The sequence below is a fragment of the Astatotilapia calliptera genome, chromosome 11, assembly GCF_900246225.1.
Source record: "Astatotilapia calliptera chromosome 11, fAstCal1.2, whole genome shotgun sequence".
NCBI classification, from domain to species: domain Eukaryota; kingdom Metazoa; phylum Chordata; class Actinopteri; order Cichliformes; family Cichlidae; genus Astatotilapia; species Astatotilapia calliptera.
In genome coordinates this window covers 8,874,744-8,893,340 of record NC_039312.1, presented here as the reverse complement: position 1 = coordinate 8,893,340, position 18,597 = coordinate 8,874,744, and the positions used below count along the sequence as shown (strand labels likewise).

The window sequence follows — 18,597 nt, the reverse complement described above, 5'->3', positions numbered from 1 at the left end:
TGAGAAATTTACTTCATTAGATGAGAATGAAAAGGTCATTGCCTGAGATTGTGGCTAATAAGAATCTCCGTCAGCCGGTGGCTGATGTCAAGACCCTCTGTATTAACCAACAATTCACACTAGTTATTGCTATCAAAGTGTATATAGTCTAATTTTGACATGCATTTATTTAAACAGAACTCATCTTCTGTGAAATTGCAGTTTAATCTGAAATTAATTGTATTCTTACGAACTTTTGATCAGCTCAGTGGAAAGGGTACCTGGAAAGCCAGAAGAGAAGACTAGCTAGTGCATGTCATTCTACAGCACTATTAGAGTTACCGGATCATGGGCGCTCAGGACACACAGATCCAGTCAAAGAAAAGAGCTTGGATGGAATAGCAGAACTCAGAGGGTAAAAAATTCACATTTGCAACAAGGCTTTTGGAGTATTGATTTTACTTAGAATTTTAGCCCTGGGAGAGAGGAAGCAGGTGGGGGCAGGTGAGCGGAGACTGGAGAACAGAGGTGTGGCTGGTACAGTTAGCCGAGAGCAAAGTGGACAGCGGAGAGGGCAGGTTTTATCCGGTGAGAGTAGAAGGTGGATGGTGGGGTGAGGCAGAACTGGTGGCTGGAGGAGAAGAAGAAATTGAGATGGAAAAATGGATAGCTTAGAGGTCAAAAAGAGCACAAGGAGAAGAAGACGATAACTTTATAGTTACAGGTGTGGTGTGGTGTGGTGTAGTGCAGACCTGAACAATCCAGTAGGGAACGATAAAGAGAGCCAGGGGTTAAATACTGCTAAGTCTTGATGAGCTGATGAATCTCAAGTGTGGCTGTTTAATTGGCCAGAGATGCAGGAATGTGGAAACACACCTAGATAGAGGGAGCGAGAGAAAGGGAAAGAGGGGGCAACACGAACATTAGGAAACGAGAGAAAGGTCAAACGGAGGCAACAACAACAGCAATGAGAGAGAGAAGCATAGTAACCAGGGGGCTGTGCAGTGATTAAGCATTCAAAATGATTTTAAAAATGATTTACATTCTACATTCTTGGTGCATGTGTTTCATTTTTATTAACTTCTAATTAGAATTCATCCGATTCTTGTGTCACATGGTATGTACAGTAATTTGAACGAGTTCTGGGCAGCATTGTTGTGTGGCTGTTAGAACCGTTACCTGAAAGCAAGAAGGTCTTGAGTTTAACGCCAACATCTTTCCATGTGAAGTTTGGATGTTCACTCTGGCTTCCTCCCACAGTCCAAATATATGAAGTTAGTGGAGTTAGGTTAATTGGTGCTTCTAAACGGACCATAGGTATGAGTGTGAGTGGTTGTGTGTCTCTCTGTGCAAGCCCTGCCACAGTGTGTACTCTGTTGGGATAGGCTCAAGCCCCCTGCTGGAAGAGAATGGATGGATGGACTTTTAGGAATTGAAAGGGCAAGTAGCTGCCAGGTACACTCAAATCAAATGCACTTGATTTAACTGATCATCAGTAAGTGTGAGCACATCTATAAAATCAGATGTTTTTGCAGTTTGCTGGTCTGGAGCTTTCAGGTACGCCTAAATAAAATTCTACAATCTTACCAGGAGTGAATTTCTGAGCATATTCACCCCAACAACAGTCCATGCAAGGCTTGGAAACAACAAAAATACCATAAATACATCTCACACCCTATGGGCCACAGTTAGCATGTTAAATGTTAAAGTTTGTGGCGGCATAACTAGAAGATGATTCAAGCACTGTTTATTTGGAAGGGTTGCCATGCTTCTTCTCTCTAAAAAACAAAACAAAACATGGCTGCACAGCTTAAATGTGCAAAGTTGACTCTGAACAAACCACAAGGCTTTATTTTGGACAGAACAAACTACAGATGTTTGGCAACAATGCACTGCAACACCTTAGGCAAAAACCAAACACAGCACATCAGCACAAGCAGCTCACACCAACTGTGAAGCATGGTGGTGGAGTGGTGATGATACGACCTGGGCACTTTGCATTCTTCAATGCACTTCAATGTATGCCAAAGTATTCTAGTCAAATGTGAAGCCATTTATTCACATGCAAAACCTTATCCCAAGCATAGCAGCAACAGAATAGCTTAAACAGAACAGAATCAAGATTTTTACTGCCCTACTTTCAGTTAATGTATTTTGTTTTGCACTATGCATATTTTATATGCCATTAGGTCATTTATTGTGAAAATTCTCATGTAGGAACTATTGTACTGCATGTTGGTTCCACTGGTGCACCTGAGGGAGATGCACGCCCATGTTGATGTGTGAGCATGGCAAGTTGAAGCAAGAGAAGCCAATTTAATTCAGAGAAAGTTGTTTCTTAAAAGTATCTGTAAAGTGCTCATTTCTGCCTCAAAGCATGGGTCAGCCAGCGAGGTATGTTTGTATGTTATATAGATCATTTTATGTCTTTATTTCACTCGTCTTACTATTTCCTTGGATCGTAGTTTGTGATCAAGGTGAAGCTGTAACAACCTCGAGACCTTACAACTAACATTAAAGCCAACTTCATGCCATCAGTAAAAGAACTCTTTATTGACTTTAAGAAGAGGTAGAAGTGATAAAGATACTGAGTGGTCCAGTTAAACTCCAGCCTGAAATGCTGTGCAGAGCAAAGAAGTAAAGAAGAATGGGCCAAAATGTCCCCAGAACCATGTGACAGATGACATATTCATACAGAAAACAATCCGGTCGTTAAGTCTGATGTCACTAGCCGTGTCTGGGCCTAAACTCCGCTGCAGGTCCATATATCAAACGATCACTATGGCATCACAGAGTTGAAAAACTGTCTAAAGTCTTTCATAATATGATCAGCGTTCTGCTCTACCAGGTGTAACAATTGAGTTTAACATCCAGGCATCCATGAAAACGGAATTTATAACATTTAACGGAGTTAGAAGTTAGCAGGAAGTTAGCTCGCTAGCTTCTATCTAAATATAATATAGCATCACCTGACTGTGGGGTCAGGACATGCTATATGTGACTGCACTGTCGAGCGCAGATCCACTCAGCGCAAGCTAGCAAGACAGAAGCTAAGCTCGTTGCAACATGGCAAAATGAACCTCCCCCACCCTCATTCGGATCTGGCCTTTGGAACTATTTTGGTCTTCATGTGAAGTATGACCCTGAAGATAAGCGCGTCATGGACACATGTAAAACAGTATGTCGGATATGCCACACAATGCTCAATTACATGGGTGGGAACTACTGCGTTAGCGCAGTTTGCCCGTTTTATATATATACATATATATACACACACACATATATACTAGGGGTGCAACGATATTCGTATCGATATTGAACCGTTCGATACAGTGCTTTCGGTTCGGTACGCATATGTATCGAACAATACAACATTTGTAATTTATTTTATCAACTTTCCTTCTGACGATGCTGTCTGTGTTGAGCGCTCAGTGAATCTGCGTTCGACTACTCCGCCTAGGCTGCACTGTCAAGCGCAGATCCACTGAGCGTTCAACACAGACAGCATAGTCAGAAGGAAGAGCGCAGGGCAAGCTAGCAAGACAGAAGTTAAGCTCTCCTTGCAACATGGACCTCCCCCACCCTCATTCAGATCTGGCGTTTGGAATTATTTTGGTTGTCATGTGACGTATGACCCTGAAGGTAAGCGAGTCATGGACTAAAGTAAAACAGTATGTTGGATGTGCCATGCAATGCTCAATTACATGGGTGGGAACTAGTGTGTTACCGCAGTTAGCTCGTTAACGTGTTGGCCGTCTAGCCCCATGCACGGGGCGATCGGCGGTAGCTCGTTAACGGAGATTTGCCGTGTTGTGGCGTTAAGGTCATTTCAACGAGATTAACCTGAAAGCACTAGTGGGAACACAACGAATATGACTGCACATTTACGCCGACATCATCCTAGTGCAAAGACAAAAACAACAAGCATGCTACTAACTTTAGCCGAGTCATTTAGACAGCTGTTAGCACATGATTCTCCTTATGCTGCTGAGAATATAGCCCAGAAGAAGCGGATAGTATAGCTTTTATTTTGGAAAGAGCCATTTCTCTGTAATAAACTCTCTTTTCCAAAGATGAGTGATTCCTCAATCAGATACAGGGCTTGCAATATCGCTAGCCCGACGTCCTGGGGCTAGCGATTTTTTCAGTCGGGCTACCAAAATCTATCTCTTCCCTGCCCGTCGGGCTATTGTAGGAAGGAAAAATATATGTCAATGCTTTTGCATTCTTTCAGAAATGTAGCTGGGTAATTATGTCATTGGCATCGGTGAGCCACTCGCGTTTGAATTTGCGCTTGTTTTTTTGCTTTCACTTTGCAATCGTGCGAACTGTGTATAGAGAGCGACAGCACTGATCTGTGAGTGATGATAATTTGTGCACCAATTCCTCTGACATCGTCTTATTAATCGTTAGCTTACTATGCAAACATGACAAGTGAAATCTCCCGCAGCTTAAACATGTGAGAGGTTGATCGCGCAGAGAATCGCTGAGCTTATGTGAGTGCTTGTGTAAAAGCAGCAGGATTTATATTTTAGTTCTGCTGAGCCAAATAAGACAGGTCAGGGTGAAGAAGTGACAGCCAAAGAAAAACTTACCACAAAACGGAGAAGTTATGACAAATCAGACTATAAGGCAAAAAGAAAGTGCAGCTTTATGGTTTCATGGACAAAATAATTTCTGTGGCTGCAATATGACGAGCTAAATAACCAGGGCTGCACATAAGTGGTCCGCAGGTGCGCATTCGCTGTCAAAATAAAAAACACGCACAAGGGTTAGGGTTAAATTTAAAAACTGTACTTTTGAGTTAAAATATATATTTATAATTTTAATAAATGACAAATTAAAAAGGCATGAACATTTTTTTTGTATCGAAAAAATATCGAACCGTGACACCAAAGTATCGAACCGAACCGAACCGTGAATTTTGTGTATCGTTGCACCCCTAATATATACATACACATATATCAGGGGTCTAGAGTGCGACCAAATTTTTCAGTGGTGCGACTAAAAAAAAATATTTGGTTGCACCTGTGCGACCAAATGTTCGGGTAGCAAAAAAAAAAAAAAAAATCTGCAACCTTTCCTGTGGTCAACAACAGACACACATTTTGCCCCTATCGTGGACTAAACCAATCAGAGATAGTAAGGGGCGGGACCTCTCTGATTGGCCGTGGTCCACTTGAAAGTGCAGGTGGAAGTGGGAGGTGAGTAGCTTGAATAAAGCGATATCAATTCATTAAATCCTGAATCGACTTTTAAATATAACTGTGTTTTGCCAGAAACGCCAGATTCTCAGATTAAAGCTCACAAAACTATTTCAACAACAACCAAACAGCAGATGAGAGCAGGTACACGGATTCCACAGAAAGACGCAAACACAGAGCGGACCTGACGCATCAGAATCAGCTTTGTCTTTCTTGGCTTTCTCACCCGACGGCCCGTAGACGGACACGCTGTCAGAGCTTAGCGATCCTGATGCGTCCGGTCCGCGCTGCGATTACGTCTTTTTGCGCTGATTCTGAGCTGCAGGTTTTGTCTCTCTCCAACCAAAATCCACCGAGCCAGCAGCGAAAGAAGCAGCAAACTGCGCTTCACTTTGATCAATGTCGTCATGAATTTTGCTGTTTTGCTTCCACGACTATTAAAATCACACTTCATGCACAGCTATCTCTCTCTCTCTCTCTGTACTTCAAGAACAGTTTCCCGTCTCCAATCTCTGTTTTCTGTATTATTCATTCGCTTATTACCCACCAGTCTACCGTTGTTTACAGCGCTGTCGGCTGCTGTCTTTTTCTTTTCTTTTTTCACTTAAATGACCTCGGACAAGAAAGCCTATTTTTTCTGTTGTTCAATACTGAAGAAATTTAAACTTTATATGCAGAACATTGTAGAATATTTTTAAGGTTATCTGCTATAAAAAGCCAGACCAGGAAAATCTCCTTCATGTTTTTCTGTGTTTTATTCTTAGTTACTTTCACACAAAGGCATCTGCTGTGATGTTCACAATTCTGATGAAGTCAGTACTGATAAATGATCAGAATTATAATATTTCTGACTCTTCTGGCTAAGTTGAATCGAATCGGGACTTTGAAAACCGGAATCGAATGGATTATAGAAATCAGTGATGATACCCAGCCCTAGTGAGCAGCCTAGCCACGATAGAAGTGGATGTAGCTGTAATAGGAAAAGAACTATTGCTAACTTTTCTGTTAAGTTAAGGCCTGATCCTTCTGAAATTCATAGCCAGTGCTCTGACACGGTGTCATCAATCTTTGAATGCTGAAAAAGCACAGTGTATCCAGAAAAACACATTATATTATATCAATTATTATAAAATTTGTGTGCGCCTAACGCCTAACTGGTACGCCCATGGCAAAAAGTTAGTCTAGAGCTCTGTATATACACACATATATACACACACACACACACACACACACACACACACACACACACACACACAGTAGAGTATCAATTATTACACAGATAGTGAGTATAGGACCTTTTTTCCTATCAGACTCAACAATTTGGGCTGCAAAGGGATGACATACTGTGTAGCAGCATGAAAACAGTGAGCGTATGCTGGCCTCCCACATGCTACCACTTGTACAGTTGAAAATGCAGAGACGTCTTTCTTCTTTCTTCCCCCTGCGGTCTACATATTAATTGTAACTTTTCCTGTAGTAAATCACTGTCAAGCTCTAGAACAAAGACTTAAAGTGTGATCATATAGAATCTTAGATCTCTTAAATTGTTTTATTTTGGATTAGAAGACCTTAGTTTGATGTACCCCTGAAAACATTTTCTTATGCTGGCCAAACAGCATTTAGATCAATGAACTGAGATGATAAACAAATGAGAGACGACACCGAAAAGTGTGTTAATGTTCAGCCTCCCTTGCATTTGTCTTGCGTCCAAAGTTTCTCCGTTTCAAACCAAGAGGACATCACAGATGACAAATTGACAACAGCTGCAACTGTAAGACAAGAATTCAGAAACCGCCGCTTTTATTAGAAACGACTGAAGTGAATGATGCGAAGTGAATAATGATCTTCTGTGGATGGCTCCCGCCTCAATATTTCACAGTAAGTGATGATCTCCTAAACATAAAGGGTGTCGTTGAATCCATATTTCATTGGAGAACAATGCAGTGTTACTGACATACACAAGCAGGAAATGTGCTTACAAAGCATCAAAAGAACTGTCGCACAGTATGGATGGCTGCAGAATAATATAGGGCACTGCTGGATGGATGTAACAAGCTTCACAGCTACACGCATCATTTGATCACATAATACAAAAGGTAGTGTGTGCGTCCGTGTGTACGACATGCATCATTTGATCAGGTAATACAAAGCTTTGGTGCTTGTGTTTGTGCACAAGTTTGCCTGGCATGCATCATTTGCCTATATACTACAAAGCTGCAATATGCTGTGAGTGTATGTGTGTGCGTGCATGCAATATGCATCAACTAGGGAAGAAAAAGTCTGAGTGCATGCTTGTATCTGTTTGTCTACAAAATGTGTGACATGCATCATTTACTTAGATAATACAAAGCCTGCGTGTATGTAGGCTACAAGCAGTTGTATATCTAACAAGAGGGCTTTTTGAATAAGAGAGCGATGAGTCCTGTCAGTTCTAAAGCATGCGCACGCACACACACACGCACGCACAAACAGAGACGCACACATGCTGACTTTCTGCTAAATTAAGCACAGGACGACCCTACAGACAAGACATCAGACAGCAGAGGCATTTTCTGACACACACAACTTTTGACACAAGCCCATAAACAAGCTAAGTGAGTGACTAGAAATAAATATGCACAGGGTGCACACACACACACAAATACAGACATCCTGGTGGAGACACGTCCCAGTGAAGCGCCACATAAATTGGGGCATGCATTATTAACTGTCTGGGGTTTTTAGAGCTTGCACTGGGACAGCTGTAGGTCCAAACAGCCTGACATTAGAGAGCAACACAGGGAAACTCTATGCATGACAACAACCGAGCAATCAATAATTCAATGACTCAGTCAATCAATCAACACTTTGGCAATTTTACTCATGGCAAATGGATTTTATCCTTTATTTAACAATTCTGGATGGTTGGGACAACAACCCCCCCAAAAAAATCTAAGTATAGAGAGTTGTGTTGGAGGGTAATTACACTGTTATAGAAAGGGAGGAAAACTAAACAAACAAAAAAACACAAGCAAGTTTTGGTAAAATCCAGCAGTAGTATGATATCGGTGCCCTTGAGATTTCTGCTGCTATCCAACTATTTGAATTTTGTCCACATGTGAATTATGAACCCTATGAATCAATGATGGAGGTGGAATCATTCTCGTTATTTAGACTGGCATGGCAGGAAATCAGCTAGATACCACTGCAAGTCAGCCACACATGCCTAGAGACCAATTGGTAACCCTCTGGAAACTACAGATCGCTTGGGAAAATGTGTATCAAAGAGGGCGCTGCACCAAAAACCTCTTTGCTTTGGTTGCTAGCAGATTGCTAGTCACCTATAGCTTATCCGGGCATTAGATTGATATCTGGAACACTCCCCATCTAGTCGCTGAGCAGCAGTGAAAGTGGGAAAAAGGGTGAGGCAAAGTAAAAGCTGTGCTTTATTCCTTTAACCAACAGGTTTAAAAGGAGCAACTTTTACAGTTTCACTACCGCTAGGCAAGCAGTTAGGAGTGTGTTTGGAGACAAGCTGGTATCTTCCATGGAAACTACAGGTGACAATGGCTGCTTGCCGGTTACCAAAGAAATTACAAGGATGTGCAGGACTGTATACCTCTTTGCAACCAATGTCACTCAGCAACAGCCAGCAACTACTTGGCAACTGGTGGGGGATTTTTCTATTGCAGCCTGTGGTTGCCAGAGGGTTTCTGACCATTCTCTAGACCTGTGTGACGGTGGCCTATTGGAGAATATAGGGAACCTTGTATGCTAGAAGCAAACAACTACATCTTACTTGTAAAATGTGTGCGTGGTGACACAATGCGTGTCAATAATAAATGAATCCCAGCAGTAAGAATTCGCCTGGCATCTCTGCCAAATATTCTATGAATTATTGTGAAAAACTCTAAACACAAAGCACTTCTTGAACAATGAAACATAAGGTTAACATTTTAAAACAACACAAATGACATTCATTTTCTGAAAATATGTTCATGTCTCACTTTCAAAAATAAATACTGTGAAAAGAAGTTGTACACACTTTAATCAAAGTATAACACAGATCATCACTCAGTTTCACGAAATGAAATAAACCAAGCTAAATCACGTTCCAATTTAAAAGGATGCAGAGTGACAGATCAGACTCGTACTGATGGTAAAGCCCTGAATGTATGATCAACTGAATATCTGTGTAACAGCTGCACCAGTAGCCATCAGTAAGAACTAAACAAAACACACTTTTACCTTTTTCCTAAGCAAGAAATGGCTCTACTGTCACTGTCACAAGTAATCAGCACTTAAAAAATATTCTAAATGAAATCCTAAATCTGGTGAATTATTTGTACCAAAAAGACTGGTATAAAAGGTGTTCGGTGAAGCCGTTTGACCATGCCGATAGACTGCCAAGAGAAGGTATTGACATTACAATAAAAAAGACCGCGCACACAACAGTCATTGTTCAGTACACTCTCTGTACAATATAAGCCAAGATGACTGCTGCCAGCGCGAGCCCGATCCCAATCTTCTTCAGCATTTCTCTGTCCAGACTATTAGATCCAATGGAGAAGGTGCACGAAGAAGGCATGGGAGCAGAAACATGGACGCCATTGACCTTTTGTTCCTGTGGGAGGAAAACAAGCAGATTAAAAAGAATCCCAACACAAATCAGAGAGTTTTTTCTGCACTATTTGTAACGATTGGTAGTTTAAATGATTTAATTTTAGCATCATCTGTGATATGTGAAAACCCATCTCCTATGCAGACACACAGAGCTTGATACTGAGTTCATATCGTGTAATTCTGGTGGAATCATCTTTAAAATAAATCAGCTGGCCACAGTCACAAATCAAAGAAGGCTTGACAGCACAGTGAAAAAGATAAAGAAGAGCATTTAAGGACCAAACCCCAGCTGTCTTTGAGTCTATTCCACAGCACACACAAGCTATTTCTTTAAATATGACACTTCAGCCAACTAAATAATTTTTTAACTGCAGTTCCTGGACAGATGTGAGGCAAGCCCCAAAAGAAATATCAAAAAATAAAAAGAAATAAATCCATTCATAGATCATACGTGTTGATTACTGTGTACATTTTGAAATATATCTATGGATGCTGGCATGATGATAATGACAGGGATTTATCACTTCCTCTGCTTGCTCACTGCTGTCTCTTCCTTACACCTTCTGTCTCTCTCCATCTGTTTCCTCTCTAGAACTCAGTTTCATGTGGAAAGGAAAACAATAATAAAGTGAATTTAAAATGCAGTGCTTGTTTTAATACTTTGCGGATGAAAGCATTCATAAAAACTGGCCATTTGCTTATGCAAATGAGTGCATTTCAATTATGATGCTATTATCTCTGTGTAAGCAGTTAATGCAGTTTTGTAGTGATCCAATTACTGCAGAGTGCTGTCTATTGAATGGAGCTGATGTTGAGAAGGTGCACTGTTATGTAGTTAGAGAAGCCTGGATTGACATGAGGAAAGACGACTGATGTGATGGTGTTATAGCAGCACGGCTGAAGCAAGACTGTGATAAAAAGACAGTGACTGCATTTGTATTACAGTGAAATGATACTGCTCTGCTACAGCTATCAATTCAGCCTACAATATTAATATCCTAAAATAAAGAACAAAGCAACCTCCTAAAATCAATAAGAGGATGCAAATGGCTACAGATAGTGTTCTTCATCAGTGGCACATACAGTGCTGTATAATCAGACAATTGGCAATATGTTAGTAAATTTGATGTTGATAAAAATGGTGATATACTATATGGCTCAGACCTCAACACCCTAAACCTCTGGTCAACACAACTACTGCTACACTCAACCTCTGCGAAAACACTGATGATTGCAAGATGACAGCAGAGGAAACTTGTCTCCAAACAATCTCAGTCCAATTTGTACCAACTGCAATGAATCTGAGACAGATTGCCAACACGTTGCCATTAGTCTGAGTCAGCCTGCACGGATGAGCCCAACTCGTCACCACATCTCTGCAGCAGTGGACTCGACTTAGCTGGTTGCCAACTGGTTGTATTCCAATTACATTGCTATACAAAAGTAAGGTTGCCAAACAGTTATGTCATTTTGCAGTTAAACTGCTGTCCTGGAGTAACTAAGTCACTATTTGTGGGGAAATTAAGACTGAATACAAGTACTTAATGTCTGTATATAGACGGCAATAGATTTGCAAGTTTCACCAGTTTAATTAACTATATTATCTCAGACAGAATGCAAAGAAAAGCCAGCCTGACCACCTTTGAGTGGTCAGACCTGGTCCCTGTTGTTGAAGAAACCATTTCAAAGGTAGCAACAGTGCAAGTTCATTGCACACGACTGCAAAAGTTTTGGTCGTGCCGCAGTCTCCAACTACTGTCTGATTGTAGCATTTCATATTTTGGGAATGTTCATAAAAGGCGTTAATCCGTTAGACTGATTTCTAATATTTAAATATGTAATATATGTTCAGTGTGCAATCCTTCATTTACATTTGTTATCTCATTATTTTAGTCAGGTTACCCACTCCTGATTCAAAGCATTTTTTAAAAGTTAGATTTAGCAATTTCCATGTTTGGCATGAAACATTTCAACAATGTGCATGATCATGTGACGTTCAAAAATGCAGTTTGTGGTGAGAAAAACATCAAAAACTCGTTTCAGGCCTTGATAGCTGTAATAATTCAGTTAGTAACACTGACTATTAATGACTAGGCCAATTTCTCCCTGGCCTCCACCCACCGTCATTGATCACCATTCTGTTTGATTACACATTTATACGATTTTATCGTAATGTATGAGAACGGAGACCTTAGGTGTGATTTGAAGCTAGGCTAATTAAATGATTGATTTATAAATAAATAATCCTTCACGGTGTGGTACTTTTAATTTCAGCCTTAAACAAATTGCAAGAAGAGGAAGACGGGGAGACAATCGATCCAAATGTCCTTGTTCATGTACGTTGCTTTAAAATACGCCATCATCTTCATATTCCACGTCTCTTTAACACGTAATATGTGGTGTTTCCAATTTTCTGTACCTTTCAAGCTTTTGTTATTAGGCCAACAAAGAAAAATTCCAAAATAGACTTTACATACAAACATACTAAGATATTTTTACCCAAGGACTGAAAGCAAAACAATGGCAAACTTTGTTGACTACAAACACCTACCTGCATGTACACTATACATTCATATGAAACTGAGCATCGTTGCACGCCTACACGTCTTGCACGCACATGGCTGCGTGAGTGAGCAGCTGCACAGTGTCTTGTCCTCTGCCTCTCTATCCTCCGCATTACTCTCGCTCCCCTCTACTTGCTGGAGGTTGTGAATGCTACCTTGCCACCCACTCTTTTCCTGAACACACTGCCATGAATGGGTTCCTCTGTTACGGGCACACAATGGTGAATGGATACTATAACCGACAACGCCTAGGTGACACATCTCTAAGTCACTTACAGTAACTTCAAACAATGAGTCGAGAGAGAATCTGTAACAGTCGTCTAGCTGACGCATCAACATTTGCTTAATGTTAGGATCACAGCTTGACTCGCTAATGGCAAAGTGATACGCTGTTTTGTTTTTAAAGATGCTTGAAAACAATAAAGGTGCAAGACACACTTGCCACTGAGCCACTTGCCTCATGACTGTGAGAATTGCATCATGATGGATGAACCTCATTCAGATTTGGATCGCCCATCCTCTCTCATCCAGAACATCATATTTATAAAGTTCTTTTCTATGAAGATAAATGCTAAGTATTGTTAGTATGGTAATATAGTATTATTAGGGATAGTAGTGATAGTTTTGCGATGCATACCACACCGGGCAGAGAGGCAGCTGATAAGCGTGTGTGCCCAAAAAACCCTTATCAATAAAGACCCATCACCTTGCAACGGCGGGTGCGTGGGTCATCCTGTCACGGATAGGTTTTAAAAGAAAAGACATGGCAGATGAGGAAAAAGTTACAAGACAAAGTAAATATTTAATTACCACTGTGACAAAAGAAGAAGTTTATAAAGCGTAAAGGACTAATGCAAGAGAAATAAATATGCTGTGGGCAAAGTCCACCACCTTCTCCTCTATGCTTCTATTTATCTGTCTCTCTGCAGGTGTCTTTTAACAATGGGGTGCCAGAAGAGACACTGAACACTACAGTCGAAAATCTATTACTAGTAAGAGGGATAAGTGAAAATCCAAGTGCCAGTAGGTGCGTGTCAGCACAGTAGGAAGCAGCGGAGCAGAAGAGCAGAAAGGAGAGAAGGAAAAACTGAGAAGAAATGAGAAGCACAAGAACGGGAGCCCCCACCCCCAAAAAAGAGATGTGGCTTTCAGTGATAGTTTACCACCTGCTAGCTGGCATGCTGAGTTTGTGCATTTCTGTGAGAAAGACAGCTGGCATTTGTGAGTGAGTGTGTGTGCACATGTGGAGACCTGTGGTAGATAATGTCTGTCTCTCTGCTCACAGCAGTAAAACACAGCAAAATAATCCCCCTGAAAATCATCTAACACTACACCAGGAGTACAGACTGCCTAGCACAGCTAGATACTTTTCCCTCAAGGTCTAAGGCTTCTCAAATGTATGTTTCTTGGAGAAAAAGAAAGAGAGAGCGAGCGGGGGAAAAAAAAGAAAACGAAAACTCTTGCTTCAGTTCCACATATGCACCTTTTTTAAAACAAAATCTGCCTGCGCGTCTGCTGCAGCCTTTGCCAATACACTGACATATTCGCACAAAAACACACACTGTGAAATGCACAACACATCACGAGAGCCAGGAAGCACAGTGCACAATGGTCACATTTCTCACATGATCCTCACCAGCTGTCAGTGTCACTCTAGACACACACAGACCATGGAAGTTGGTGCGTGCGCGTATAAACAGATACTGTAACAGGCTCCTTAGTCACGGCTGATTCAACAAAGCCATAATGACAATCACAGTGTGCTGTAGCTGTATTTACAACAGAAAATAGGGACAGTTGGGGAAAAAGGAGGAATTGCAAATTTTTCTTTTTCTCACCAAAAGGTCATTAATCTAAAACCAAAGATGGAAAGAGTGATTTACCCTAATGTATGAAAGTCTCAGGGCAGCAAAGCTAGAGCACTAGCACTATGCTCCTGAGGGCTGGCAGTGTAGTGTGACCCTCCTGCCTTTGCCAAGCTCCCAACCCCAGGGGAAACCGTAGTTCTTACTAAAAAATGTCTGCAAATCACCACTACTGATAAGGATGCTATTTCTTGACAAGCTTTCTGTAACTAAACTATCACTAGTCAACTTTTCGCATTTACTTAACTTGGTTAAAGTTAGCCATTCACTTTTGACATTTTTCCATCAATTTTGGAGGTTATTATTACTGATATCCATACTCTCTAGTCAAAATGTCATCATTTATATCAATAAATCAACTTTCCACAGTGGCTAACTGCACTTCAGGCCTTTAAGTGAGTACCACACTTAAAGTAGCCTTTGCCTCCAAAGGACTCTTGATGGACGATACATCAATCAGTCCATCAATTTATAAACTGCTTAGTCAACTCAGTGTTTTGTTAATTTATGCTAATCTGCCCAATTACTTTTGAGTGAACCTCTTAAGAAAGGCCTGAACACCACAATCCCTCAGTGTAAAAACTGCGTCACTGTCAAAAAAATTTTTGGGCCAAACTGTATTCAGCTTTTGTGCAGAATCACTTTTATCCCACTATGGCTCAGAAAACCACAGCCAATCAATGGAAACTAATCAGTTCTATTCTAAAAACAGTCTATAAAACAGTGTTTTCAAGAGTTTGCTGTGATTTTTATGTGTGTGTGTTTTTTTTAATTGTGTTGTTGTTTCCACTGTTGTAGAGTAAGATGTCAGAAGGACTTGTGTCCAAGCAAACAATGTGTATTGGAATGTAATTTGTAACATAATTACCACACTGATAGACATTAACTTTAATCAAAATGATCTCAAGAGATTTGGTACGGACACTCAAGTCCTAACCAGCTTCTATCACTGCAGTGCTAATGATAACTTGTCATTAAAACACCATGACACACACATCTTGGTCTTCATACAGTCATTGCTTGTATAGAGTGTATACAACACTTGTCTATAAAGCTGTTCACAAAGAGACAAACGCATATGGTTTGCACAGTTTACAGTTACTGTAACTAAATACAGAAGAGCACTACATGTGCTACACTATAGTGTTGGGTGTGCAAACACATGACTGATCAAACACATGGCAGGCAGTCACACACAGACAAACGGGGGGAAAAGGCACATGTTTACAGGTACTGGGAAAAGTACACAGACATAACAGCAAAATAGCATTTGCAGATACACACATAAATTTTAAATGAGCAAATGGTGGGATAAAAGGTCCGTGTTAAAGTGAAAAGACTAGCACTAAAAAGAGAACGCACAAGAGAAATATGCCAGTTTCCATGAAAAGGGTGAAAACAACATGCCAAAAGAAAAGACAAGAGCACGAGTGGTGTTTTGGGAATGTTTTCTTGTTGGGGGGAGAAAAAGACAGAATAAAAGATGGGCTGGGATAATGCTTTAGCCACCTTGCTGTTCAATGCTTTATAGCTTTTGAAGATGCTGGACTTGTTAGTGGTGTTGGAAAACGAGCTGACATGTCAGAAAGCGTAGCTGTATTGCTCAATTTTTGTGTCTCCCTGGAAACGCCTGTGTTATCATTGGTGCTACATTAAGTTGTCAGTTTGATAAAGATGTTTCTTTAATTTCCCTGTTTTATCTATTTGACTGTGCTGTCTTAGCACTGACGTGTCTCAGTCTTTGTACTAATTTGCATTCCTTGTGTCCACTACGTATATCCACTTGCATTATTTTATGCTTTTAGTATATTCGGTTTTAAATTTCCAAAAAAAGAAAACGGTTAAAGTAGTTAATAGCTCTCACGTAAATGAACTTGTTGGGTCGCTGTGTAAAATACAAATAAAAAAATGGACAAATCTCATAAATCAACAACTTTTTGACACATATTACTGCCATCAAATCATTGCCTTCTGCCCCCCATCCCCACTTCTGCCTTGCTCTGTCATCCTGGAAGAAACGCTTTCTATCTGAACAGAAATATTGCATCATAGGATAAAAGGTGATCAGTAATCCTTTTCTATGCAGCGTCTGTAACACCGAAATGACACGCCACGCTCAAGAGGAGGACACACTTCTAAATAAAACACAAGACATGGATGAGACACTTAAAAATGTAGTGGTGTTTGTTTACAATGCCCACGCTTGGTTATGGCTATGAAAGCATGCAAAAACATAAAGACTGCTCTAAACTGAACAGGTTTTTTTGCATTTACTTTTTCTACCCATGGTTCAAACATTAAAAGCTGTTTGAACTCTTTGACATTATGAGGCAGAATGAGGATTTGCAATGCAATCTGACATGTTAGGCTGGAACACAGAAAACACACCTGACTGATATTTTGATGGCGTAACATTTGGCTCTGAAGTGGAGCCGCTGTAATGTAACTTGACACGCTAAACGAAATGCTTAAAAAAATAACGATCCCTGCTGTTTTCAAGGCAAAACAAATGATCTGCTATTAGAGCAAACAAAGTGGAGCAAAGGCCAAGCAAAAACCCTTTGACATTTTAAATACAAGGTTTAAAAATAGACCAATTTCAGAGGATTAACCGCTCCCTGACCAAAAATTACATCCCGATCTTTGATTTTGGCTTCTTTCTTGACAAAGCAGATGACAACACGTGAGGATAACGCAACATCAAAGCAAGAACTCACAACAATTGCACGTCAGTCCGGAGGAACAAATAAAGGAAAATGAACTCCTACAGAGAAATACTGACTTTTGTGCGAGCTCCGTGTCTGTGTGCATCACCACTGCTTCTTTTACACACACGCAATCATCACATAAACAAAACAGAAGCACCTCATACAGCCCGCGGCCAGTCAGAGTCTGCCAGGCACACTGGGGAAGACAGCATAAGCAAGTATGTGCTTAGAAATGTGTACGTATAATAATCAACATGTGTGTATAAGCTTTCTTTTACCATTGACTACTGCTATATGCAAGTGTGTCTGAGTTTACGTGCTATAAACACTATGATGCAAAGCAAAGGCAATCCCACCCACACGCTCTGTACTAAAACCCCTTTTTTTCTAGTTGCATTTAGAAGATGTATTTCAAAAACTACAAACTGACCAGATGCCTTCTCTTACTGGGAATTTACATCGAACGTAAAGAAGGAGAGAGAGAAAAAGCTGGCAAATTTCAACTCCATTTCTGTTATCCTGCCAATTTGTGGTTATGGAGGAACATTGTTCACTACCTAGATTCTTCCCTCCTTCCCTCCTCCAGATCTCTCCCTTTTACATTCTGCCTTCCATACAAGCTGTCAATTTACTCTCTTGAGGGAGCAGAGCAGTTTTCTTCTCCCTCTCTATTCTCTTGGTCTTCTTGAGGAAATATGCTGTGAAAAGAGCTGATTATTATATGGCACTCCAAGCTCCTTCTCTGAGTCTTGATCTCTCCATCTCACTCACTCTCTCGCCATCATTCCTGCTTTATTTTCCAGTCTCTCTCTCTCTCTCTCTCTCTCATTCAACCCCTTAATTTCGTCTGCAGATGAGGACTGGTGAAGAAACTTTTTCCTTCACCATGATGTGCTTTCTTTGCTATTGTGTCTCACCAAAAGACTCATTACTGTCCTTCCCCTCATGTTGAAAGTGCTATTTGTGTGAATGAAGGACTAACAGGTGTAGAGAGAGTAACAGAGCGAGAGACCGGGAAAGAGAAGGAAGATGTGATCCATCTCAATAAAAGAAAAAGTATGGTGTCATTAATGCTTTTTATTACATGGTGGGAAAAAAGCACACTTAGCAGTTTATAGATCTTAAGGTGGCCGACATGAGGTTCAACAATACACACAAAAAGATCTATACATAAGGTGATGATCTTCCTCTCTCTGTAGAAAATCAAAAGTGTTTCTTGTCCAGTGTTTAAAGCAAAAAAACACAATTTACTACACTTTGGGATTAGTTACACAATAAAACCAAAACGTCCAACAGAGGTTTTGTGTTTTCTGTGGATTTTGCCTCATCTGGTCCATAAAAGCATCGTCACAGACACATATTCTTTGCAAAAAAATTTGGGGATGCTTTTGGATCACTATTAATTTATCCACATTACACATCCATCCGTAACTGTAATACATTGTTGATATATTCACACATCTCTGCACCTATTAAACCAACTCATTCACCAGTTTTGGGCAACTAAGCCACATTCATCCAAATATATCTGTCGCTTTTTCCCAGCTATCCACGCAGGCTTTCATATCCTATTCTTCAATAAATGCATCCATCTATCCATCTGGCCATGATGCTTTGTCCTCACACACATCACTACATGCTGGCTTTTGTGCATTCATTACTCTCCATTTCTGAC

At 40.5% G+C, this 18,597-nt stretch overlaps 1 protein-coding gene across 1 annotated transcript in view; it reads right to left on the bottom strand.

Moving 5' to 3' along the window:
* Positions 1 to 8,022: 8,022 nt before the first annotated feature.
* Positions 8,023 to 18,597, bottom strand: part of cdkal1 (CDK5 regulatory subunit associated protein 1-like 1) — a 255,607-nt gene continuing 245,032 nt past the window's right edge. Inside the window, exon 15 of the mRNA XM_026183920.1 lies at positions 8,023 to 9,786. Within this exon, the coding sequence (XP_026039705.1) occupies positions 9,625 to 9,786 (162 nt within the window). The 3' untranslated portion in view covers positions 8,023 to 9,624. The remainder of the gene's footprint in view (positions 9,787 to 18,597) is intronic.